The sequence below is a fragment of the Sceloporus occidentalis genome, unplaced genomic scaffold, assembly GCF_023333645.1.
Source record: "Sceloporus occidentalis isolate IW3139 unplaced genomic scaffold, rSceOcc1.0.p SCAF_22, whole genome shotgun sequence".
Lineage (NCBI taxonomy): Eukaryota > Metazoa > Chordata > Lepidosauria > Squamata > Phrynosomatidae > Sceloporus > Sceloporus occidentalis.
The window spans coordinates 244999-271588 of NW_028317002.1; the positions used below are offsets into that span (position 1 = coordinate 244999).

General features: G+C 38.4%; 1 protein-coding gene across 1 annotated transcript in view; it reads right to left on the reverse strand.

Annotated features, from left to right (window-relative positions):
• Nucleotides 1–15546: 15546 nt before the first annotated feature.
• The window catches only part of LOC149300864 (interphotoreceptor matrix proteoglycan 2-like), a 32307-nt gene continuing 21263 nt past the window's right edge, over nucleotides 15547–26590 (reverse strand). Inside the window, exons 7-19 of the mRNA XM_089484450.1 lie at nucleotides 25935–26026; nucleotides 24157–24318; nucleotides 23746–23804; nucleotides 23628–23648; nucleotides 22971–23224; nucleotides 21833–21918; nucleotides 19746–21665; nucleotides 18955–19174; nucleotides 18377–18587; nucleotides 17235–17423; nucleotides 16831–17032; nucleotides 15906–15985; nucleotides 15547–15586 (exon numbers count right to left, since the gene is read on the reverse strand). Of these exons, the coding sequence (XP_089340576.1) occupies nucleotides 15547–15586; nucleotides 15906–15985; nucleotides 16831–17032; nucleotides 17235–17423; nucleotides 18377–18587; nucleotides 18955–19174; nucleotides 19746–21665; nucleotides 21833–21918; nucleotides 22971–23224; nucleotides 23628–23648; nucleotides 23746–23804; nucleotides 24157–24318; nucleotides 25935–26026 (3536 nt within the window). The remainder of the gene's footprint in view (nucleotides 15587–15905; nucleotides 15986–16830; nucleotides 17033–17234; nucleotides 17424–18376; nucleotides 18588–18954; nucleotides 19175–19745; nucleotides 21666–21832; nucleotides 21919–22970; nucleotides 23225–23627; nucleotides 23649–23745; nucleotides 23805–24156; nucleotides 24319–25934; nucleotides 26027–26590) is intronic.

Here is a 26590-nt window from a genome sequence, read left to right on the forward strand (position 1 = left end):
CTGCATAGCTTCTATTGCTAGGAAAACATTGGCAGGGGTACAGCATAACTGTTATCATTATATACTGAGGCAGACATTGACGGGGGTACAGCATAACTGTTATCAATATATACTGAGGAAACATTGACGGTAGTACAGCATAACTGTATATAATTGCTAACAGCAATCACACCTCTATCATGCCCAGGAAGCCAGTACATGCAGGAACCTGGGCATCATAGGAATGGGATTACAGCAAAAAACGAAGAAAAAAAACGAACAAGAAGAATGTATACAAATATTCGCTGGAACCGAACACAAGAACCGGTGAATATTCGTGGAATACGAAGATTATTTTTTCCACAAAGACGAACAGGAAGTAGAGCACAAAGAGTTGGCCGACGCCCAAGTCTATGTTTTAATATTCACTGTCTTATTTTAGAGTACTAGCCTGAATTTAGACAGGTTATTGGATATCTAACCATATTAAATCAAATAAAGAAGATAGGCCATTCTATCAGGCCTTTTACAAAATACTTACAAAGTAATTTATGTGCATTGCTTGTTTTGTGTAATTATGCATGTTTTTCTGCATATGTACCAGTTTTGAGGACTGTTTCTTTTTTGGCCAAATGTTGTTAACTATTTACCTTTTCAAAATCATTTGTCCTGATCCCCTCCTCCTCTCTCCTCCTACAGCCATAACCTCCTAACCGTTTTACTTTAAACTTATTTTTTGTATAAATTTTTCTATTTCTTTCCTTCTTGTAGCCTTCCTGCATCATAACAAACAGCCTGCTTATTACCATCTCAAGCCAAGCTCTAACCCACCCCTCAGTTAATTTTATTTGTAAATCATCTTTTGCATGCTGAGCCTAATTACTGCTACAAGAGAGTTTTCACCTTGATTCACTGACCCATACTACTCCTTTAGATTGTAAGCTTTCTAGCAGGGCCCTAAAAACCCCACCATTCCTGCCTGGAACTTTGTAAAAAAGTTTCATAAGATGATATGGCAAGCTCACGGGCAGGGTTCTGATCTCCTTGTGTGTCTGTATGTATCAATGTATATTTGTTATGTGTGTTAACTACCCCATTTAAATTGTACAGCACTGCATAATTTGTTGGCACTTAATAAAGAAAAGGCTATAAAATAAAAGGTAATAATAAAAAAGGCACATAAAACAGGGTTATTTATTTGTTTGACATTAAATTGTCACTCAGGTGATACCATACAAAGAAACTTTTTTAGTATAACGGAATCAATTGTTTTAAAAGGTAAATTATTGCCCTCTAGTGGTAAAATCTGTAGATGCATATTCTGATAAAACAGGTGTTGCGTATCTTACCCTAGCGCTCCTACCCTATTAAACTATTACTGTGGCAATTGGGTGGGATCCTGATCTTGTATGTATATATATATATATATATATATATTTACTCACAGAGTCCATTGCACACCATTCCAAATATTCCAAGCCCGGTGCTAGTAACCAGCAGTTTCCATGTAAAACACTTTCAAAAAGATGGTCAGCACTCCAGGTCTTTAAATAGACAATTTCATTTTATTCAAAGTCAACGTTTCAGTCATTACTGACTTTCATCATGAACTTTATGGGTCACTACCAGAAGCCTTTCCTTGTAATTCCTTGGATTTTATCCAACATTTACATCGTATCTGGATTCTTTTGAAGCTCCTATTGAGGGACCCTCTTACATACCCTTTTGGTCACTTTGTGTTGTGTCTGATCTCCTGTGTTAATGTTGTTGTTATGAAAATCTTTATAACAACTAGTGAAAATTTTCTACCAAGCGTTTTATTTAACACAGTTAGTCTGATAGTTAGCTTGCTTCATGATGACCCTTAAAAGCTCTTATAATACATTTATTTTACATAAAAAGTAAAAACCAGCAAAAGCGTATTCAGAATTGCTGCCTAGTCTGTCAAAAAATATCTGTTTTAGAGAAACACATACTTTTAAATAATGCGTGACGCATTTCTCTATCCACTATCGACAGAGGAGTTAGGAGCCTCATTTTTTGACGTTCAACTAAAAGTCTACACCTGGGTTAATTCATTTATGTAAATAGAGGTCTTTGAGTTAATGGCAACATTTAACACCCCAAATCAAAAGGACTGACAGGTTAGGCTAACAATGATTATAATAAAAATATGAGAATTAACCCCAAAGTAATCAATCTTTTAATAGTTAAATATGGTATTAACATAACAAAAAGCATTAATTGAAATGTAAGCAAATTTTTCACAATACTAAATGTTCTTTTTAAGTCATTCTGCTATGACAGCTTTCATCTGTGATGTTACACTCTAGAGAACTGCAATTTATTATAAGTATGTATTATATAACACCAAGTGTCCATTCAGGGGCTTTTTTAATAAGCCTTGTGCAAGTTAGGTTACGATTCTGCTGAATGAAACAGTTTTTGTAGATTCTTTTTCAAGGATTTACACATCTGCAACATATTCGGATGATCTGTGATTCAATTTGCAGACATGTGAATAAGCAAGATTTCCTGTCCTTATGGTTATAATAATGAGGTAATGGCTGATAGAACAAAGGGAGGTATGGAATGACAAATGGTTCAGAAAATACAGATTTTTTTTTATATTGTAAAAGTGCACGTGTCACATTTTAGTAGATTTACTTTGACGAGAGTTAAGCTAACTTGCCAATCATTTTTCCTTTTGTATTTTTCATACTGGAACTTTATCGTTAATATATTTCCTTATATTCATGGTTTAATGAATTAGTAATTATTATTACTTATTGCTTTGATAAAAAAATATTGGAAATTATGTTCAGAAGACAATCATCTGTTACGTGGGGAAAGGGGTTGCCCACTTCTCCTCACATATGAGGTAGGGCAGGAATACCGAGAATATTAAAAAGAGACCTTCCCTCCCACATATCATCTATGCCAGGGGGGTCCAACATGCGGCCCGTGGGACCTCGAGGTGCGGCCCGCTTGAGATCGGCAGCCAGGATCACAAGCCCTGCCGCTTACTTGTGGGAGGGTCTATTCTCTGTTCCAGTCCTGTCTCCTCTGTGGGGAGAACGAGTGAGGCCGCGCCCTCTGCTGAAGTCTGTGAGCAGCATCGAGAGCTGTAGTAGGTAAGGGGGTGGGGGAGGTTGTTTGAATGAGTATGCCTGTGAGGGAATGAATGTGTGAATGAATGAGTATATGAATGAATGAGTGTGTGTGTGATAGCATGGATGTGTAAGTGCTGGAACCTAGGCATGATGGGACTGTGATTGCTAAGTCAGCCAGTACATGCTGAAACCTGGCTAGCTGTCCCCCTTGTGTATTAATGCTGCAAGCAGTATGGGGTCTGCACTTACAGCCACCCTGTACCAGCATGTACTGGCTGACTTGGCATGATAGGAGTGTGATTGCTAACAGCAATCACAGTCCCATCATGCCTAGGTTCCAGCATTTACTGGTTGCCTGGGTATGAAAAGAGTGTGTTTGCTGTTAGCAATCACACTCCTATCATGCCAAGTCATATTGTAGATTTTTTTTTTGTCCAATTGTGGTGTGTTACTTTTAACAAATTTTACTGGTACAATGCCCAGCCAACCAGTACATACTGGAATCTGGGTATGCCTGAGATTGCTGTTAACAATCATAATATATAATTTTTTTGTACAATTTATTAAAAGTATGTGGGGGGGGTCATTTTCAGTTTTGGCTAAGTGAACCCTGAATTTCCGGTTTTGGTCCAAAATTTTCATTTCGGTGCATCCCTAGGATAAACAGAACTATTTCATTTTAACTTATCCAGAATCCTGAATTTGTAGACAGAAAACTTTCTAGGCCCAGAAATCAGTGAGAGGAAAAGGAAAGGTTTTGTGTCATTTACTTTATTTTAATCTGCATATTTTATTAAAGGCCATATTTTCACGCAGAAGTGGCCCACTGCAGAAAAAACTTGGACACCCCTGATCTATGCCTTTTTTCCAGCTCCAGGAATAGCTGCTGCTTCCCCTCCCGCTACACCCTCCTGGGGCAGCGTCTTTATGGAGTTCCATATTCACCGCACTTTACCGTTAGACTCTTGGGTGAGCAACCGTTTCACTTTTCTGCTCCTCTGTTATACTATCGGAGAACGGGTGCAGGTTAATGGCTCATGCTGTTGAGAGGCTTGTGGTCTTTTTTAAGCCCTGATCTTCATTGGCACGTGCATTTTGGGGTTTTTTTTCTTCTTTTTGCAATCCGGTTCGGGGCCCTTGAGATGCACTGCAAACCATTTTTGAGCATGCCCAATAGGTCCCCATGTTAACAAGAAGCCTGCACTTGTGCATTACAGGATTTTTTATGGCAATCCTATTTAAATGTCCTTTTCCTAGTGTTCAGTATGTTCAATGTGGTTTTTACTATTGTTTGGTCACCAATTTTTTAGAGCCTTTGCCAAGGAAGTTTTTTTTTACTTTTTATTTTTCATGCTTTATGTTTTTATGTATTTTCATTTTATGCTTTCTTTTCTTAATATGTCCAAACATAAGACCTCAGGGGCTCCCAAACATGACTAAGGTACCGTCAATGTCAGCACCCTCCCTGTCCCAAGAAATACACATGAACAAGATAATACTTAAAATATATTTTATTAAAGACAACTTTGGATAATTTTGGCCACGGTGCAGTCAGCTTCGCTTTCCGCACCGTGACACGAACCGTAATCAATTTTGTTTATTCCGATAACATTAACACTTAATAACATGCGATAAACACATTTTTAAACAATATTTTAAGCCAACCCCTTGTTGACCAACCCGATTGTTCGTAAACATCACCAACACTTTACTTAACACCTATTTAAACGTTCTAAACAACAACACCAGCTGGCACAGGCGTAAAACCGTATGCCTTTTGCGACCACCGGCATCCCATGCACGGCAGCCGTCATCACCACCAACCCTAGGGTTTGTGCACCACAAGTTCAACCACACCTCTAGGTGGTTAACCCTTGCACCATGCCAGCCCACTAAACAACTGCAACCACCAAGAAAGAAAATGAGAGGGAGGGAATGCTGTCCCCGCCATACTATTCCTGTTTGTCCCTTAGCAAAGGGTACCTTTATATACAGGAAGCAGATCTAAGCCAACAGAGATTGCGGAAAGATCCCAATGGGCTGTCCAAATTGCAAACATTGTGGCAGAGGACCCTTGTTCAGCAGACTCACACCACTTTTTAGAGACAGGCAGGCATGGGTAAGAGTATAAGTGACATATTCAGGACTATGATATGGAGTATATGAGCCAGTCAGTGTACATCAAGCATCTTCATATACTGTATAAGGGTTCAGCAATGTGATATACATCTTATTGCATAAGGATGCAAGCAGGAAACAGGCCCATGGCATTGAGCCCATTTTGAAATAAAATCACCCAGAATATCAACAAATATGAAGTTCTCGATTTGCATCTCTTGAACCATGGGCACCATATTGAACACATGCTACTGTACCCTTTAACACATATCTAACCAGATTTTTGTATAAAATGATTTTGGTTCTGTTGAATGCAGAATGGCGCATAGGTCTGTTTGACTTTTGTTAACAGTCACTACGTCACAGTTATGATCTCTTGTATAATGTAAAGTTCACAAGTAATAATTAGTGTACTGCACCTTCTATATGTATTTAGGGGGTGCTAATTAGGGGGCTAATTTTATGTATGTTTGATTTTGGAATTTTGTGTTTTGACTGGGTATAACTAGTCAAATAAAGTAACACAAGAAATTCTGGAGAATAAATGTAACTTGTTTCATTCATACAATATATTCACACACTCTATTCATACTCATTTTTTCAGCCCTTTCATTTTGTTTAGAACATTGTAAGCTTAAGTGGCACAGTTAATGTGTGTCTGTCTAATAACAAAGAGTAGGGCGCTGTGAATGTTTACAGCTTAATTACTATGGACTTGATTAATAATTATGGAAAGCTTTACGTGCCAGCAGTCTGTCAGACCAAAATGGCTGTGCTTTGTTGAAAGCAATATAGAACATAAAGATTTGATTGTGGGCAGATAGGTCTTCTGGAACAGTTTTTATTAAATAATTATGTGGGCTGTGGGAAAATGTTTTTGACAGCAGATGGGTACATTGGGTCTGTCACAAGTTAGGGCTAGTCTATCTACATTGTTTATGTGAATGAGTTCCTGTTGAAATGGACTTTAGGTAAGGATTAAGACAGGTGTCTGAGTAAGGAGTGTTAATGTATTTCATCGGTGGAATAAGTAAAAAAAGTTAAAACTGCATGATTTAATTCGTCACCTTTGTCACTGTTATGTTATCTTGAACCTGACAGTCCGGCATCATGTTTGAATACCAGTATCGTAATCCAGTCAATCCTTGATTGATTCTTTTATGTGTGCCCTTCTTGTTGTATGTGTATATAAACCTTTTAAAACCTCAATAAAGAAGTTCACTCTTTGTAAGACATATGCCGTCTGCTATTTGCTGACTGGTGCATCTTAAGGCTATCCTAAAGCGGCTATACATGCAGTTATGCCCCACAATGGCTGACCACTCTACTCGACTGCTGCAACCCTGCAAGATTTACTTTTGGAGGCTTACCCCAGGGATTGGATCCAAAGGCATCCCTGGAGCCTTGTTTCATGACAGGTTTATTTCACTCTTTCTATGTTATGATCAGCTTTTGTAAAACTGTAGGCTTGGATGTGCAGCAACTGTATATTAGAGGAGCCTGATTTTTAGTGGGTTCTAGAGTAAACAACCTCTGGTCGTCGTGCATTATAGAGCATGTAAAACTACTGTCTAAACGAAAGTCTAAACAAGCTGTGAAACTATATTAATAGGTTCAGTAAGGAAGCTCATCCTATTACCTAATGCTCTGATCAGACCATACTGACCCATGTGAATCAAATTCTTACACTTAGGAGGATTGCTGTCCGTGTAGCAGGTATCTATATATAGACACCTGCTACACGGACTCCCTGTGAGATTAGATTATCCAACTAGCAGGAAAGAAACAAATTAATCTTTCAGTGCCAATGAAATTATCAATTTTGCATGTGGTTATTTGCACGTTTATGCTACAAACATGTTTGTATCCCTGTAAAATACTTAAAAAGGGACATGTTATACCATTTGATACCAGTTTGAATGACCCTTGCAAATGCCTGTAAAATGACAGCAGTATCCCTTAAACCATTTGTAACTTTTACCTCCCCTCAACTCATTGGCATGCGGGAAATGTGTTCAGCCGTTGGTTCGTACATGTGATATACTCATCACCAGCTCCAGAACTGGCTAATTTGAAAGCAGCCCTGTGCCCCTCCTGTCACTCAATCTCCTTTCTTGCTCTAAAGGGGTCAATTCTCTAAATGTTTTTTCCTAATTTTGGGGGAAACCGCGATGTTGAATCTGACTGTTTGCCGCTGCCTGCTCAAAGTCATACTACTGCTACTGCTGCTTTATCACCTTACTTACTCTGAGGGATCAGTTCCAATTTTTGGAAACATTCACTCCCATAGCATGTTGTTGCATGTGTCTATCCATTGGTGTAGTGCTGCCGTTGCTGGTGGTGATGGTGGGTCTGCAATGCAAAATCGAGTCTGGATCTTTTCATAAACCTTGAGATGATAATGCTGTAAGTGAAAGGTGAGTCCAGAAGTTGGCAGGGATCTCCAATACCCTTCTGACCTTATGTTTAGAAAACAAAATTTGTCACCTGAAAACTAAAGCAGCAAAAATGAAATGAAAATGTAATCTAAATCAAATTTGCCATGCATAAGTCTAATACTGTCAGGCTTCAGGACCTCCTTGGATGCCGCACAGGGGCCCCTACCTCCTACTGTTGCTCCCAACTCCTCTGTTCCCCGGCCTCCAGTACCTTAGCACAGTGTTCTACACGCGTGCCCGTGTCACAGCCAGCAGGATGTACAGAGGTGCGTCCTAATCGGGGGGTGGGGAAAGGAGGTGAAAACGTTTGAGTGTCCCCCTTAGTCAGTTGTGCGAAGGGGTGGTGCCTGGTCCTGGTAGGGACTCCTGCACAGACTTCAGTCCGTGCTTGCATATTGAGCTGTTAGGTTGCTTTCTCAGTTTCTAGTCCCTTCTGTGATTTGTGTTGTATCTCCTGGCTTTTTTGGACTGTATTTTGACCTCTCTCTCTCTCTCTCTCTCTCTCTCTCTAAGCTGGCATAGCTTCTGCTGTGCTCACACTCTCAGTGCTCCTGCCTTACTTCCACATGGTCATATAACATCCCTTGGGTACAAGCTCCTGCATGGGGCACATCCCTATGTTATTGGAGGGAAAGAGATGGTGCGTAGTGAAGCAAGGGAAGAAGACGAAGGCTGAACAGCCAACCAGACCACACTTTTTGCTCTAATGCCATCCCACTCTTCTAACCTGGGTCCAGATGCAACCTGGAAGAGAGCAGCTGTATCTGCACTTGATTAATACATAATTGCTGTAGTAGTATACATACCTGCTGTAGAGCTGGCTCATATGTGCTAGTGAAAAGAAAAAATGTCGGTGCGCTAAGCTAGTCTCAGGCTCAAATAATACAAATGTATAGTATAAGGCCTACCAAACAGTGTGAGCATGCTGCAAATACAGTGTGTTGGCTGTACAATGTATACAAAAAACAAAATACTGTCTGCGCTTCTCACCCTAATAAAGTTGGCAACAAATATATAAACATAATATAAATGAGAAGTTTTGGTTGTATGAATTGGCCAAAGCATAATTAAGCTCACCCGCCACGTCAAGGCACACTCTCAATAGGGTGAGATCCTACTCTCACCTCCTACATAGTGGGCACACAAAGCAGTTTATACTGCTTCCAAAACCTTATTAATGTGTTGGGGGAGGTGCAATTAAACCACCTCCCATTTAACCCCTGGACAGCAAGCTGCAACCAGACTGATGAGGAGCCAACAACCTCAAATATGTGCAAACAGGGAAAAGAAAAAATGTTGGTGCGCTAAGCTTGTCTCAGGCTCAAATAATACAAATGTATAATATAAGACCTACCAAACAGTGTGAGCATGCTGCAAATACAGTGTGTTGGCTGTACAATGTATACAAAAAACAAAATACTGTCTGCGCTTCTCACCCTAATAAAGTTGGCAACAAATATATAATTTTGTTTTGTTTTTTGTATACATTGTACAGCCAACACACTGTATTTGCAGCATGCTCACACTGTTTGGTAGGCCTTATATTATACATTTGTATTATTTGAGCCTGAGACTAGCTTTTTGTAATCATATGTGCTAGTGTCTGACAGTCCCTCACAATATTCCAGTGCTCCCTGGCAGCGCAGTTTATGTCAGCAGTAGAGCAGCTTAGGCTACTGTAAATCAAGTCTACTACAGCATGGAGACTCAGGACCCTCTAACACTCTGAGGCTCTTAAGGAATTGCTCTATGTGCTCCTTGGTTAATGCAGCCCTGCTTTCATGTATGAGCACATTCATATACGGTAGAGAATAACAGGCTTTGTGGTGGACAGTTAACTGCACAGACACATAGACAGAAAAGCATACTCATGCTCACACACTCATTGCTAACACACACTCCTCATAACACATACCGTATCGGCGCGATTATAGGCCGCACTTTTCCCCCCACTTTAAGTCTTTGGGGGTGTGGCCTATAATCGGGGTTTAGTGCAGGGATGAGCAATTTGTATTGCCCTATGCCTGGGACATGCTGTGCGCAAGCAGCAGTGTTACGATCCAGATCCACCGCAGCAGTTGATGGATGTCTGCGCAATGCACGCAGACAACCTCCGCTGCTGCCGGCACTTCCGACGGGCTTATACAACGGCGTGACATGACCTTCCGGTGCTCCGTCATAGAAGCCCCAGTGGAAGTACCGGCCAACAGCAGCACAGGTTGAGCGCATCGCACAGACGTCCACCGGCTGCCAGAGAGGAGGATACAGCGCTGCAGGGGATCCTCCTCTCTGGCAGCCGGTGAACGTCTTCACATCGCACAGATGTTAAGTCTTGGGGGGCAGAGTGGCATATCTGGGGAGAAAAGTGGCTTCTCTAGGGAGCAGAGTGGCATATCTGTGAGGCAGAGTGGCATATCTGTGGGGCAGAGTGGCATATATGGGAAACAGAGTGGCATATCTGGGGAACAGAGTGGCATATAGGGGGTATAAGGCACATCTGGGGAGATCAGTGATCTCCCCTTTAACTTGCACACTGAGCAGTAAGATAACTGACTTCCTGTTATGTAATGTTGGACCTGTGGCCAAAGGTCCAGTTAGCCTAGGCAAGAATACACTACTGTCAGTGACACAAGGACACGTGTGTGTGGCAAGATTTATTGTTGTTCATGGATATTTACTGAAATGTTCACCACAAAGTCTACCGCTACTTACCTCTGTATATGACACTGTATTTAATACTAAAAAAAATATTTGCTTCAAGCACTTCTCAGTTTTCCCTTACAGTTCCTTAAGACTTTCTACTTCCAAGCGTCTGCAGCTTTTACAGTCTTAAGTTGTACTGAAACACCTATTGGTGAGTGATGGATGATATCCAAATTTCTTTGTAAGGGTTAATAGTCTTAATTTCTATCATATTTTCCATAAATCCATCTAGTATTCCAAGTGGAGGAGTATGTGGGACTTTTAAATAAAGTGTTTAGTCAACAAGAACTATACATTTACCGTGTGTAAAGCATTTAGTTTCGTACCAACCCAACTGGGAAGGATGTAAGGTTAAGGCTATAACAATGAACATTTTCAACTACTATTCCACTCAAATTCCCATTATCAACTGAGAATGTTGCTGAAGGTGATCGTAGTTAGTCTCCCACACCAGGAGTAGGGTGACCCCATTGGCCATGTTTTCCAGAACACAAATAAGATGTATAGACGTGTGTAAAGTAACCAATTAGTCAGAAGATGTTGAGTTAGCAAGCACTTGGTTGTTGGCAGTTACAGTTGTGTGTCACTGTTAACTAAAAGATTTCATTAGCAATTTGAAATACGTGTAGCAAACCAAGTAGTTAGTCAATTTTACAAAAAAGTAGAAAACAAACCCAATTAATATGAGACAAAGTCTACATTTTCAGTTCATTTATGGGTCATCTGTCTGTCTGGATCTTAGTCTCTTAACGTATAATGTGCTTAAAATGCTTTTCTGCTTTGCATGGGCCAACTAATCTATTCCAATGTGCTTTGCTTAATCTCCTTTACATGAAACCAACAGAGCTGTTCAGCCCTGTCTTCCTAAATTTCCATATTTACTATATAATTAATATATATATGTTTTATATTTTTGAACTAGGCGCCAGAGGTAAATGTAATCCCTTTTTGTTAGCATTACAATTAACACAGTCCTCATGAAGTTACCTTATTATTATTTGTTGTGGTGGTTCCGAGTTGTTGGTTTTGTTCCAAGTGAAATATCAAATAGAGAAACTGGGGTTTATTCACTACATCCAGTTTTGGTAGGTTACAAATGAAGAACTCTAGTGGGATTAGGTACGTCTATATTCTAGAGTGTAGCCACACTCAGAACAATATACATATTCACCACTAGTCCAGCAGCTCAACTTTCTCCATAGTTTGTCCCCAATAATTTTCCCTGGGATCTTATTTCAGGCGCTCCACTTGGCAGAAATGAGCCGGGCTGAGTGGCAGCAACCTTTCGCGTAAGATCTTTTTTACTTACCACAGTAGGATCCCAGGTGCCAAGGCATCTCCTCCAATTTGGTTCCCACTGTGTGGCTGAATCACCCTATTCTTAGGTCTGCAGCTTTATCCATTTACAGGTCATGGATAACATCATAGTATATGTAAAGTGGTAAAAGGCTATTATGCTTACTTATCTCAGATAAGAAGAGATAATCTGCACTTTTCACTATATTATTTGATTATTTCATGAATTCTTTGATTATTTAATTAATTTTCTTTTTTTATATCTTTCACTTATTTATTAACTTTTATCATAAAGTATTAATTTATATATATATGAATAATTGTCATTGGCACTGATATTGTTCTGCGCATTTATTTATACATGAATATGAATTTACACAACAATATTTGAGGCAAGATAACTATGCACCTCAACTGAGGTTTTGAAACAAGCACTCAATACACTTTAAATGTTTATTCATTTATTTATTTATCTATTTATTTATTTGGCATAATGGTTCGTAGACTACGAGTGAAGACAAACAGAGGTAGGATTAGTTCCATGTTGAATCGCAGTGCGGCGGTGCGGCGATATCCACCCGGAGGTCCTGTCTTTGCCCGGTGTTTGGATCTATGTGCGCATGCTCGATGAATGTTTTCGAGCCTGCGCACCACGGAAAAAGCATCGGATGCGGGGCAGTGAATGACTGGGCGGAGACGTGGCGCCGGCGCCAATTTGTTTTCAACATGTAACTTCCGGTGGGAGAGGTATATATATATCTACACAATAGGGTAATAACAGCGACCCCTTGAGAAAGGAGAACCGAAACGGCATAGGGGAAGTGGAGGTCATGGATTATCCATGTATGTTTGTGATTTTGCAAAGGTACAACATGTTATAATGGATACAGGTGCACTCCATAGTGAGTAATTGATGTGATAGCACCTTATTCTTATTTATATTATTGTCAATATGCACATAGATCACTTTATATATGCAATTACAGTTTCCAAGACTTTCCTGTCCAACATTTGAATGTTGTATGTGTTTTTATATTTTTGCATAATAAAGTAATATATTTTATAATAGAAGGGCTTGTTTGGAACTCTTTTCTCCTCTCAGTATATAATGCTTACTTATCTAGCCTGAAACTGGTATGTAACATTAGTCACGTGCATGAAAAAAAGACATTTCATTTTTAAATAGACAATAATATTTTAATGTAACTAATTGCATATTATTTTACACAATAATCATGAAACTGCATGAACTATAGAAATATTCTACACACGAGGATAAAGTTACCAATAGTAAAGAGTCTATATAGTTTAAGTGTGAGATGCCATTATTGAATAATAAGGCAGATGCCTATGACAAATTGGCACAGACTTTACTACTAAGCATGTGTATTTAAACTGCATCTCAAAGTACAGAAACATTTACGGCTATGGTAGTGGGAAAGGGTTACGTAAAGGTCGATAACCAAATCAAATATCAGTGTTTAGGTGGCTTAAAACAGCAGTCTTTCTTTTCTTTTCTGATACAGCAACAAAAAGCATATACAATTACAGTATGTTGGATCTTATGGCAGCTAATGGCACTGTTGAAGTTGTCCAGGAGCTAGGCTTGACACTAGCCAGTGAGCATCTAGCAAGGCAGAGTATGCAGTAATGTATGTCTCACAGAACTTGTTTCGGCGAACCATATAGTTGTCTCATCTCAATGGGTTTGCCCTTTGGACTAATATTTCACAATTTGTCAATATATGATGTGTAGGACAGAAGCCAACTTTCCTGTCTGTATGGAAATACATTTATATACACACATGGAGTGACTTCTGGTTTCCACATCACAGGAGTTGTGTGATGCCTGGTGGGGCCCACTACCTTCTTTCCTTGTCTTCTTCATATATATAGATTTCTATAGAGTGTTTCATAATATTGCAAGTTGCATTCATTAAGACTCACCATAGTTTTTTTTTTGTTTTTAGATTTTATACATAAACAGTTCAAAAAACAATAATGTAAGCTACAAACTACTTAATAATGACATATTTGAAACACTTCCTCTCAAAACTTCCTCTCAAGAGTGGATATCTGTTTTATCAACACTAAAATGGAACACCTTTCTTAGTTTATCATAGTTGTAGAAGAAATAAAGCATTCGTTCAGCCATAGTTATATACATTTAAGTATCTTTTACAAAAATCTACAGACATCCCAATGTCACTATAAAAAAGTGAGTATATCTGAAAGTGTCCTTATAAAATATGTTTTCCACAATATCCTCCTTAATAGAACATGACATTCCATGAAGTAAATCCATAATTGTCAGTGATGTCACAGCATATGTAATGTGTCCTCCTGTTGTGTAAATCTTTCGTCTTGACTTTCAGACATTTCCTTAGAAAAAAATATCAAATTAAAAATGCATAATGTACAGGAACATGAATACCAGAAATAATCATGTTTAGAATTATAACTACTACATTTTAACGATAAGTTTAAAGCTGCATTCCCTGGACACCTCATCGAGGAGAAATATTGTCTGTGCGATAAAATAACTGCTCAAGCATTAGGACATTGTTCTATAGGCGCTGTAGCCCGTTTATGGTTTTCTTTTATTTCTTTTGTTTGGGTGAACTCTACATTTGGGGAGGGTTTAAGAGCATTTACATCGATCAGCCATAACATTATGACCACTGACAGGTGAAATGAATAACACTGATAATCTTGTTATCATGGCACCTGCCAGTGGGTGGATGTATTAGGCAGCAAGTGAACATTTCATTCTCAAGGTTGAGGTTAGAAGCAAGGAAAATAGGCAAGCATAAGAATCTGAGCATCTTTGACAAGGGCCAAATTGTGATAGGCAGACAAGCCTCTCCAAAACTACAGCTCTTGTGGGGTGTTCCCGGTCTGCAGTGAGCAAAAATGGTCCGAGGAAGGAAAAGTGGTGACAGGGTCATGGGCGGCCAAGGCTCATTGATGCACATGGGGGGCAAAGGCCTGTGTGGTCCAATCCAACAGATGATCTTCTGTAGCTCAACTTGCTGAAAAAGTTAATGCTGGTTCTGATAGACAGGTGTCAGAACACAAAGTGCCTCGCAGTTTGTTGAATATGGGACCAGTCAGGGTACCCATGTTGACCCTGTCTACTGCTGAAAGCACCTACAATGGCAACATGAGCATAAGAACTGGACCATGGAGCAGTGGAATAAGGAGGTCTGGTCTGATGAATCACATTTTCTTTTAATTCACGTGGAAGGCCGGGTACATGTGTGTCGCTTACCTGGAGAATACATGGCACCAGGATGCATCCATGGAGGCCCCACATCACAACTTGCAGGACTTACAGGATCTGCTGCTAACATCTTGGTGCCAGATACCAAAGCACACCTTCAGAGGTCTAGTGGAGTCCATGCATCGACGGGTCAGGGCTGTTTTGGTGGCAAAAGGGGAGCCTGCACAATGTTAGGCAGGTTGTCATAATGTTAAGGCTGATTGGTGTACATTAAATGTTATGTTTAAACCCATTACTGTTCCTATAATCTTTTTGCTTGAGTATATGCTTTTGAGAGGTACCCCCTCTTTTTACGGAGTAGGACTGATAGAGACTAGTTCCTGTTTTGTCAAATGTTCAACATCCAAATTAATGAGGATATATGTAAATGAGATTAAATAAAGAAGTAATTAGACAAGAATGAAGGATTTGGATTAGTTTCGTACCCTGCGTGGAAAGGAGTTGACAAATATTTTATAGGCAGAAATAGACACATTTAAGCACTGATTTCAAGTACATTTCTCGAATTTTGTAGGTAATCATCCATTTGACTGCACAGAAAAGCAATATGTTTTATTCAATATAATGTTATCATAAAAAGTATTTACCTTTGTCTGTGTAAAAAAAAAGTCCATAACTAATTTGTTGGATTTACTTTTCTTACACTATCAACAGACCTGTGTAGGAAATAAGAATGTTGTTATTAATTTAGTATGTTGTCACAATCATTTGTAGTTTAGCTCCTGGATATGCTGATCAATGGGAAGAAATAATCCTGAGAAAACAATGTTAAAATATCTTTCCTCATTGTGTTTTTAATGTATATATACATTGCTTAATTACATTTCTAAACACAGTTTCATTGGCTTATTTAGTGTATTGGGAGAAATGACAGATCCACTTTAATATTCAGTCACTTAACCATGTAATATATCACATACTTCACAGTCAAGTACAGAAATAATTAGCTAAATAAGAAAAAGCTAGGTAACTTACATTTGATGTTGTCTCACAAATTCTGCAAACTGTCGATCTTTTGCATAAAGTTCTATTATTCGAATTCTGTCTTGAATTTCCTGAAAAGAGATCACAATTGATTGCGTGTGCAACAGACAGAGCCAGATCTATTTTTTGGTGTCCTTGAGAAACTTAAATTTTGGATTCCCCTCTGCCTCAACTCAGCATCAACATACTGCCCAACTGAGGGCTCTCCTCCTAAGTGTACACAGACTGGCCACATCTACGGCACACTCCATGCCTTTCTTGCTTCTCTGGATGATAAAGGAAAAAAAAAATTACACTATAACTTCTTTAGTTGTGTCTTCAAATAAGGCTCTATAAGACTGGGGAAGTGGGTTAATAGGAAAATGCAAAGAGTAGTTAAGGGGGGTAGAAGAAATGTGTTTTATGGAACAATTAAATGGATGGAAGGATTCCTAAAGAGTTGACACTGGTCACTGGGTTACAGGGAGAGAAAGAGGGAAATGGTTAATGGACAGAGACAGGATGAGACAGAGGGAATGGGCAGAAAGCAACAGAAAGGTCATACTGAGAAAGACAGATGTTGACCCTAAGAGGGGACCTGTGTATAGACCTGCTTAGGTGCCTTCCTTCTGGAGCTCCCGACACATTTTACATGTCTGGTGTCTAGTGGGGTACACAGATCTATGCTCTGTGCGCCTGCATGGGCCACCAGAACTCTCAATAAGGCAGTTATGGTGTGTGGGAAGGATCATATGGTAGCAGAGCTTACATCGATCATCAATTGATACTGAGATATATACCCATCATTACTACCAAGAACTTAATTCTTGATACCAACACAAGACATGTGCACCTGTGAAAACATAGTCATGGTTTGGACCATTATATTGCATCTAGTAATGCCACAGTAAAGTTATCTAGGTTTGGATTATCTTACCTCCTTGGTAAGCTCACTGTTTTCATAAATGTGTCTTATTTCTTCACTACTGAAGTCAGCAGATGTTTCTGGACTTGTGGAACTGGCTGACGATTGCTGCGGGTATCTCTTATAGTAATGACTGTAGCCCGTAGTGTCACTCTCGTACATGGGATTGTACTTTACAGCATTTTCAATAGATGATAGGCTGTCACTTTGTCGGCTGTGGGGAACCAAACATTCAGAAAACAGAGTAATTTTTTACCATTTTGATATTTATAAGTGTCTTTAACACATTTATCTACTGTATTTTGAGAATGTGTAAGGTGAATTTGCATTGCTAGTTGATTAAATCATTCTCATATTAAATTAAAATGAAGGCTTTCATTTTCAAACGAACCCCACCTTTACCAATTATAACTCACCCTACAGAATCTTCAGAATCTCCCTTTGTATTTTGACCACGAAGCGTCCTTGCCAGGAAAAAGATTATAGCAGAAGCTACAAGAAGGAACCCAGCTACAGAGGCAATAGCAATACCAACTACAAGAGGTTCTGAGACATATTCCTCACAGTGTTCTCCACGATACCACCAGTTTTCTCCTACCCGGCATCTATAGAATAACAAAGTAAAAATACACGGACACATTTTGAAATGTAAAGATTTCCGTGATATCAGATTCCTATCAGACTATGCCTTGAAAAATTTAAAAAAAGGCATAAATTGGTTGGTGGTGCTTGAAATTATCTTTGAGTATTTTAATTTGGTCATGGTAATCCTTTATGCAGTGAGAAAGCCTGCATGACTTTTCCACATCTATAAACATAACAAAAGGAATCAAAAGTAGACAGGCGCCATCTAATAGTCCCCTTATGCACACAACTTATGTTCCCCAGGGAGCATCACTGTCGGGAAACCTCCATACTTCCTCAACAGCAGCAAAAAATGGAACCGGGAGTCTCCCGCTGTGGCAAGATTGCAAAATGTATTGTTTACCAGCACATAAAATTATATAGTTATATAGTCCTCAAGCAAGAGGTATTATTCGGGCTTAATAAAGCCATCCGCCTCATGCTTTTCATGCTGCGAGGCACATCTTCCACATCTATAAACATCCCAGTGCTTTAATGCATACATTGTGTATTATCTGGCTGAGGAATGATGCACATGCTACAGTATACAGAAATCAAAAACAACATCTTATGACACCAGATATATTTCTGGTCCTCACAACAACCTCAAGATCAGGCCACTTTTGGTTCTGCTATAGTTGGCTGCATTATAGTCTGGATAAATTTTATGTATGTTGATTAACATGTCCCAAACTGGAATAGTTTCCTAATCATACAGCAATCTAGAATTTTTCACATTGTACTAATTAGATTCTGGATTCTTTTTCCAAGATACATTAGTATTGTAAGTTAACAGAAACTCAACAAAAGATGCAAGTGATTCAATGACCTTCATACTTTGTGTTTTCCACTTTGAGTATATTTCAATAGCAAACAAAACAAATAATTCCGTACCATGAAAATAAAACGTGCATGCTCTGCATTAACCACTTACCTGCATATTGCACCCTGCCCTGGGATGATATCACACTTGCCATCATTCTGGCAGAACTCTAATTCCAAGTCACACAGGCTCTGGCAGGGTAACCCATCAATGCTAACATATCCCGGGTTACAAACACATTCACCTTCACCGCTCCACTTGTTTATCAGACATTCAGAAAACTCGTTACATGCCTGGAATTTGCAAGGATCAGCTCCATCTCCTAAAAATATCAAAAGAAAATCATATGGCAATTCATATTCAAGGTTTTATGCAGTTAAGACAAAAAAAATCACGAATTATCATAATTTCACCAATAAAAGGTACTTAATAATGTTGAGCCTTCTCCCCACAGACAGAGCAAAAAGTATTGTTTAAGTATAAACTGGATTGCTTTTTGGCAAAGATACACAGGGATAAATGTTGACGTAACAACAATACCGATTGTCTATGGACAACATTGGCATGTTCTTCAAAGGAATATTTGTTGCCTTGATCTAAATGAATGCAATTAAGGACATCTTGTATAGAATACCTTCTAGATTTTTTAACCTTATTTTCTATATATGTATTTTTCACGAATATTGTACCTGCTTCAACATCCAGCGAGTACTTGTCAATAGCCAGGTTCATAGTTTGATAAGCAGTGTTGCAGAAGTCCTCAAGAATGATGTACACAGCATTGGTTGCATTACGCAGAACAGGCTTTGCAAACTTCATTCTGCTGTTCACAATAATGCTCCCATTTCGGAAATTTAATATCTCTAGGTTCTGAAAGCCAGTCAGATTGGATTGCAGATAGGGAACCAGCTGAAACAAATAAACGGATATTCAAAAGTGCCATGAAGTTTCTGTTCACATATTACAAAACCATCATATGGGACAACCATAAACAAGGTCCTAGGAAGCTAGCAAAAATGTAGGCAATTTCTGGTATTATCTTAATAAACTACAGATGAAATTAATGAACCACTGATAATTTTTTTAAAGACTCTAAATTGTGCCCCTAATTTTTTGTCTTTACATATTCCAAACGTATGCTCTTGGGTAGTAAAACGTTGCATTATAACCTTTATCTACCTGTTACATAAGTATGTAATTTTTCTTCTTGCCTCAACTCATCTGCATTTCATTGTTCAGTTAGGAAAAAATGTTCATACAACCTCAAAATGATGTTGAATTACCGGTACTTTCTGTGTATGTGTTTATAGATAAATTATATTACATTTATAAACATTATGCAATAAAACTGCTGTCTTTAAGAAATCAAATAGGTTTTTTACTAATTAAACAGTGAAATGCAGGGAGAAAAATTCTCATTTCACCAACCTTTGTACTCATTTAAGCGTATAAAGCCATCAACTTAAAGCAGAAATCTCACCAGTTCTAGAAACCGTTGCTCCAATGCTTTATATTCCGGAGAATTTTTATTAAATAAGTCCTCTGAAAATATCATGTTAGTTACACGTAGGCTGAAGAACACCAAAAGTGCCCGTGCTGATGCTGAAACATTGGTGCCACTTTCATGAGTAGAAAAAATAACTCCAGCCAGATCTGTTGAGTGGATATTTTTCGCAACCATGCTTCTTTCTTCTGCACTCATATCAGGATGAAAATACACAGTACTCATGTGATCTATGCTCACAGATATGTTCTGGACATCCATGGAAATATCCTCCTCTTGCGTCGCTGCAACAACTTTAGAATGTAGCAGGCCTGTTGGCTCAATTGAATCATCCCTTTGGAGTGGCTTATCTTCACTTTGAGGTTTGGTAACTGCACCCTCTTTGTAGATTACAGGAATAAAATTGGAAATGACGCTTTCTGACGGGACGGGATGGTCAGGGACACCCAATGGAAGATCCATCTTGGCAGAAGGGATTGTTTTTAACGTATTGTCAAATAATTCTGTAGGTGATGCTGCTACAACCAACACATCTTCTTTTCTAACATCAGTTGATGATACTGATACTGGTGTTGTTTTAACTTGTTCTGAAACAATATAAATTTGCATATCTTCTTCGCTCATTGCTGGGGATGTAATTAAACTATGACCTGGAAGGTATGGTTTTAAAGGTTCTATTTTATTGGAGAAAGAGATATTCGTCAATTCTGACTCACTTTCCAAAATAATACTGTTCTGAGAAGGTGACTCTTGTGTTTCAGGAACATAAACTGTCTCCCTAGGTGCCGCTTTGCTAGATGTGTCTATAGAATATTTCACAGTGGACTCAACTAGACTGTTACTTTCTGTAAATGAATATTCATATATAACCTCTGATCCTTGCATTGCCAGTTCAGTATTCAAAGACTCCAGTGTCCACAGTACAGGAGATAGCTCAGTTGATGACTCTATAGTTGAATGCTGATTCTGCAACTGTTCTGTAGGCACAGAACTGTCAGACTGTTCAAGATTCCTCGTAATCTGGTCTACAGACATAATCTCAATGTCCTCTGTATTGGCCTGTTTAGTAATGAGCTGATCAGTGGAGTGATCTTTAAATTCTTCATTGTCTTTTGTTATCTCCATCGTATCTGTAAGTATAAACTGAGCTTCTAAACTAGTAATTGGCTCCAATGTCGCTCTTATCCAAGGTTTACTGTCCTTGCCTAGTGGACCAGATCCAGAACCTGATCCCTCAGCAGCATGGGTACTTCTCTCTGTGTCTGTATTAGGTGGCAGTAAATGTTCGTCAATTAGAATTTTGAGATTTTCATACCTGTCATCAGATGTGGAAGATGTAATTACGGTTGGTGTTCCATCACTTTCTGTATTGGTAAAAACTGCACTTTCAAAAGAAGACTTGCTTAGTGCAGGCAGTTCTGTAGCAATTGCAGCGGTCACATCTGAGCTGGAGATTTCAGATGCTAAAGTTGTCAAGGATGGTGGTAAAATGGTTGCAATTACATTGTTTTCTGTTGATGTTAATATATCTTTTGACATATGATCCTGGGGAGACAAAGTTGCAACAGTAGGGTGATCATAAGTAAGCATTTCATTATCTCCCGATTCCTCTTCAGGCTCCACATGCCCAAAGGTAACAGTAACTGCAGCTGCTCTTGTTTCCAAAGAGCTAAAGAGGGTGTTTTGTTGGAATCCAGGTGTCGTAGTTGTAAAGCTGTATTCATAACCAGGGACAACATCAACTCTGGAACTTATTTGTTCTGTAACAACTGGGCTTTCTGCTTCCAGTGCAACCTGACTTCTTGATGTCAGATCATGGCTTGTGTCCTCAAATGGCAAAATATTGCTTATTGTTGAATAGGCAGTAGGGAGCCATTCGGCTTTCAAAGCATTGTCCTAAGGTCAAATAGTTCACAAATTAGACTCTCTTATAATTATAAAATTATTTTGCATATTGTAAGAATAGTAAGTATTTTTCATGGAATACTTATTTGTATGGAAGTTCACACTGAACTTAAGGGAACTTAAATAAAAAGAAAGATACAAGATGATACAGTACTTACAACATCTCCAGTAGATGGCCTTGGGAAAGTTGACTTCTCAGTTACTGTGGTCCATTCATTGTAAAGGTATGTGGAAGCATTTCTGACTAAGTACAAAAAAGAAATAATTTCAAGCATATTTTTAAATTTAGGGGCTAATTTACAAATTGGAGGCAACAATTGGTCCCTTTGGATAAGTAAATGAACATCTAATGTTTCTGTGCATAATGATACCTCACATGATTTGTCCTGAATCAGCAAAGGTAAAATGTAATGTTATGTATACGCTTGCCTAAAAACCTCAACAGTCGGGATGGATACAGCCCATAAGCGTAGGTTTTATTCACTAAATAATGAATTTGCAGAAGAGTTTCCAAAATACAGTACTAAACCTTCACAATTATTTAGTTTATAGGCAATGTAGGCATGGATTTCACTGCTGATAATGTGTTGCTCTGTGAGTTTTCATATTCCTGCTATCTGCCAATCGTTATCAAATGAAGAAAGCCAACAATGCCCTAAGTGTTAAAACACCTGTAATTAGAATGAGAATTAGAAACATTACTGATTTAAATTCCACACCTTAAATGCATTACTTAAAAAGGAAAATGATGAACAATACTTAATCAATTAACCAAGGGTAAGTATGTACATCTGGTCAATATCTGGAAAGCTATAAAGATATAGGGGTTGCCTTGAATCTATTGACTCGAAATTCTTTTCGTCACCACATTTTAACATGGAAAAACAAAGAGGTGAAGCTTAATTTCTTGTATATATCTTTTATGCCTAAGGCATATAGATATCAGTTGATGTATGCAAATAGTTATATAGGCTGAAAAAAGACATGCGTCCATCAAGTTCAGCCTTTCCTATATCTGTTAATTTGTTGCTGTTGATCCAAAAGAAGTAAGAAATAACAAACAATAGCCTGTACATTTCTTAGATAATTATCTAGATCAATGTATAGATCATGCCCACCAAAATTCTACCTTCATGCATCACAAACTATAAAATATAAACACAAGACTGTGCAAATTCTATGGTAGAGTTCAGTGACTTTCTAGATTTCTGCCCGATGTCTGCCATACTGATATCGTCATAAGCTTTATGAATTTTATGATATGTTTCAATATGGTTGTTTGAAGAGGTTACTTACCATTAATAAGCTGGAGTGAGTCATAATCTAAGACAAATGTATTATTTTTCAGTAATGTTTGTTTGTAGATTGCTTCTACGATATAATCTCTAAAGCTGCTGACTGTATAAACAGCCGTAGGATTATCTTCAACATCGTTAAGGACAGTGTCTTCGACTTTATTGGAATGAAGGTTCATGAGGTCCAAAGTAGCACTGCTAATTGCTTCTGCATCACCATCAAAAATGACAGCGTAATGTACTTCCACACCAACTCTGAATGAAAAAAGCAATGTATGTGAAACTGTCATATACCAGGCCATTCACATACGTGCACACGGCTGCCATATACCTAAATCTACTTGCCACTGTTTTCTGAATGCAGTCTCTATAAACATTTTGAAATATATATTAGGTTAATATTTATGTTCTCTTAAGTTTCCCAGTTGCGTAGATTACAAAAAGGGTGCGGGTTAATAAAAATGTACTTGTTTGAAATCAGTTTGAGAAAAACTAATATAGTATATGTCCTCAGTTATTTAAAAATGTCAACATGGACCATTTTATAATGATTTCTTTCTAGAAATTCCAAAGCACTGATTGTCATTCATAATATACCAACTAGCCCGGTCTTGTATAGTGGTTCCCTAAAATATTATTTTCATCCATTATAGTTTACCTGTCATCCAGTAGTGATGGGCTGTGAATAAAAGAAAAGTTAATGTCAATTAAAGCCATATTCAGTTATATACATTAAGACATAGTTAATATACATCTTTGTTTTACATCAAACAAACCTTAATTTTTGCACAATTATCGTTTTGTATCCTGGCAAATGTTGAAATACATTTTGCATCTGTAGAAAAAAAATAAGCTATTACCAGTCAAAGTAATGTGAATTTAACCCAATTGTATTTAAAAATTTAAAATAGCGTGATATTTCTATTAGTGTCAATTGCTAGATAAAACTAAATTTAAACACTTGATAAAAAGATACAAAATCATGTTTGTACTATCTGAGAAAAATAGATATATTAAAAGAATTTCATAAAGTCTGCACAAATTACCAAATTAAATAAAATGCATTGGAAAAATCATTAAAAAATATTACCTTTCAAGAGTTTTTGGTGTGAGTGTGATCCAAGAAAATAAAGTGATTTTGTATTTTTTGTATGAAATATTATTTGTTTAGTTATGTTTTGCTTTACCTGTGCAATAAACTTTGCTCTCAACATCTGGTATGACTCTGAAGACGGGTCACTTAATTCCTTGTTATACTCCTCGCCAAGAAGTAGTATAGTAAATTCTACCATCTTCTCCCCTGTTAGCTTCACAGGCTTCTCTGTCAACTTCACAATCTCATTATCCAACTGCAGAAAACAAAACATGATTTATTAGTTCATTTAGTGGACATTTTGCCCAAAAATTTTGATTGACTCAATTACTGCGACAAATTATACAGTTTTTCCAATTTCCAAGTAGTGGAGAGTAGATTTGTGCATTCAGTTTCGTACAAATTTTAACGAAATTGGCTCCACCATTTATATGCAGACAGATTCGCAAAAGAAAGAGATGTGCAGAAATGCTTCTCTTTCTCTGCAGATCTGTCTACATTATTCTTGTCTCTTGGAGTACTTCTTCAAAAAACAGAGCACCTATAGTGGAGTGTGTGGTTAGGGGTAGACCAAGGGGCAAGGTTGCGCCCCCATAAGTGCATCCTGGTGCCATGTGTTCTCCAGGTAAGTGAGGCACATGTACCCGGCCATCCATGTTGTGGACGCTTTCAGCAGTAGAAAGGGGTCAGCTTCGGGACCCTGACTGTTCTGCGTACACAACAAACTGTGTGTTTTGACACCTTTCTATCAGATTACATTTTCAACAATTTGAGCTACAGTAGCTCATCTGTTGGATATGACCACATGGACCCCCCACGTGCATCAATGAGCCTTGGCTGTCCATGACCATGTCACCGGTTCACCCCTTTTTCTTCCTTGCACTTTTGATAGGTACTGACCACTGCAGACCGGGAACACCCCACAAAAGCTGCAGTTTTGGAGATGCTCTGACCCAGTCATCTAGTCATCACAATTTGGCCCTTGTCAAAGTCACTCCTTACGCTTGCCCATTTTTCGTGCTTCTAGCACATCAGCTTTGAGGACAAAATGTTTACGTGCTGCCTAATATATCCCACCGACAGGTGCCATGATAACAATATTATCACTGTTATTCACTTCACCTGTCAGTGGTCATTATGTTATGGCTGATCAGTGTATGTTCTTCTTCACACAGTATGTTGTGCTTACTTGATTAAAAAAAACCTTATAACATCATACAGGAACTGGTACTTCCCCTAACGCATTTTGCCCTTTGCTGGGCAACAGAGAACGCTGCAGAGAGAAAGGGATTCTCAACAAGAGAAATGCATGTTACTGTCAGAAACTTATGTATAACTTTTACAGCACTGCTATTTTTCTCTGTTTTATGCAATTAAATGCAATTGTATTGGAAAAGGGGTGAATTATGCTTAACCGCATCTTATATTACATGGGTGAAAGAGAAGAAATCTTTTTATCTTGTATGCTTTCTGCTATCATTAGAGACAGTCAGGGAGAAGTTAAGTGAGGCACATGTTTTATTTTATAACTCCTAATAATATGAAAATAGGGCTGGAGTGGTCCTTTAAATGAGAATTTAAAGGAACAGTTTACAGTCTCTGAAAGCCCCGCTAAAAAGAAGGCTCATTCAACTGTATTGTATGGATACAATAACATCCATTCTTCAAATATGAAGTAAATTAATAAATAAATAAAACAACTTACCTGAGTGCGTTTATTTATCCATGGCTCAACGATTATTGCCCATAGCATTCACCGAGCTAGTGCTGGTGGTAAGTATATTACGTGCAGAGTGTAAAGGGACCTCTCGCTATCATTTGCATTAAAGTGCATATGATGACTGGAGTGTCCCATTAATAAATGAGACTTACGTTATCTACAGGTTCTGCCTGCTCCAAAATCTTCATTGTTGTATGGCTTTCAACAGGTACTTCATAAGGGAATGGTACATTAGCAGCTGCATCTGCAGTACACATATGAGACACAATAATAGGAAATCATGGCAAATATGACTAAAACCTTTTTGTTTTCAGTGCTATTAACACTAAAAAAGAAATCATACAGTAGGATTTATTCAATAAACTGTAATTTTACCATGAGCGGATCGAGGAGGAAGGACGGAGCAAGCATCCTGCTTGAAGAGGAAGGATATGGAGGTAAGTCCCGAGTCCTAAACCTACCTCTTTATATCCCTAATTTCAAGAATGCTGGGTTAAACAGAGTCACGTAATACCGTATTATGTTGCATGACTCTGTGGGAGTAGCGCATGTGTGCTCAAGTTGCTGAAGACAAGGTAAGTGAGTTGTGTGTGTCTAACTGGGTATGTGTGCGTGGGTTTGTGTGTGTCTGTCTGGGTTTTGTGTGTCTGTATGCTATGTTATGTTAGTGTTTGTGTCTGGTTATGTTAGTGAGTGCATTGGTGTAGATGTGTTGCTGTGTGTTGGCCTTGAGCATCTAGTGTGGAAGAGTCTGGATGTGTTTGTTAGTGTGCGTGTGGCTAGTTAGAAGAGTTTAGTTGCCCCTGGA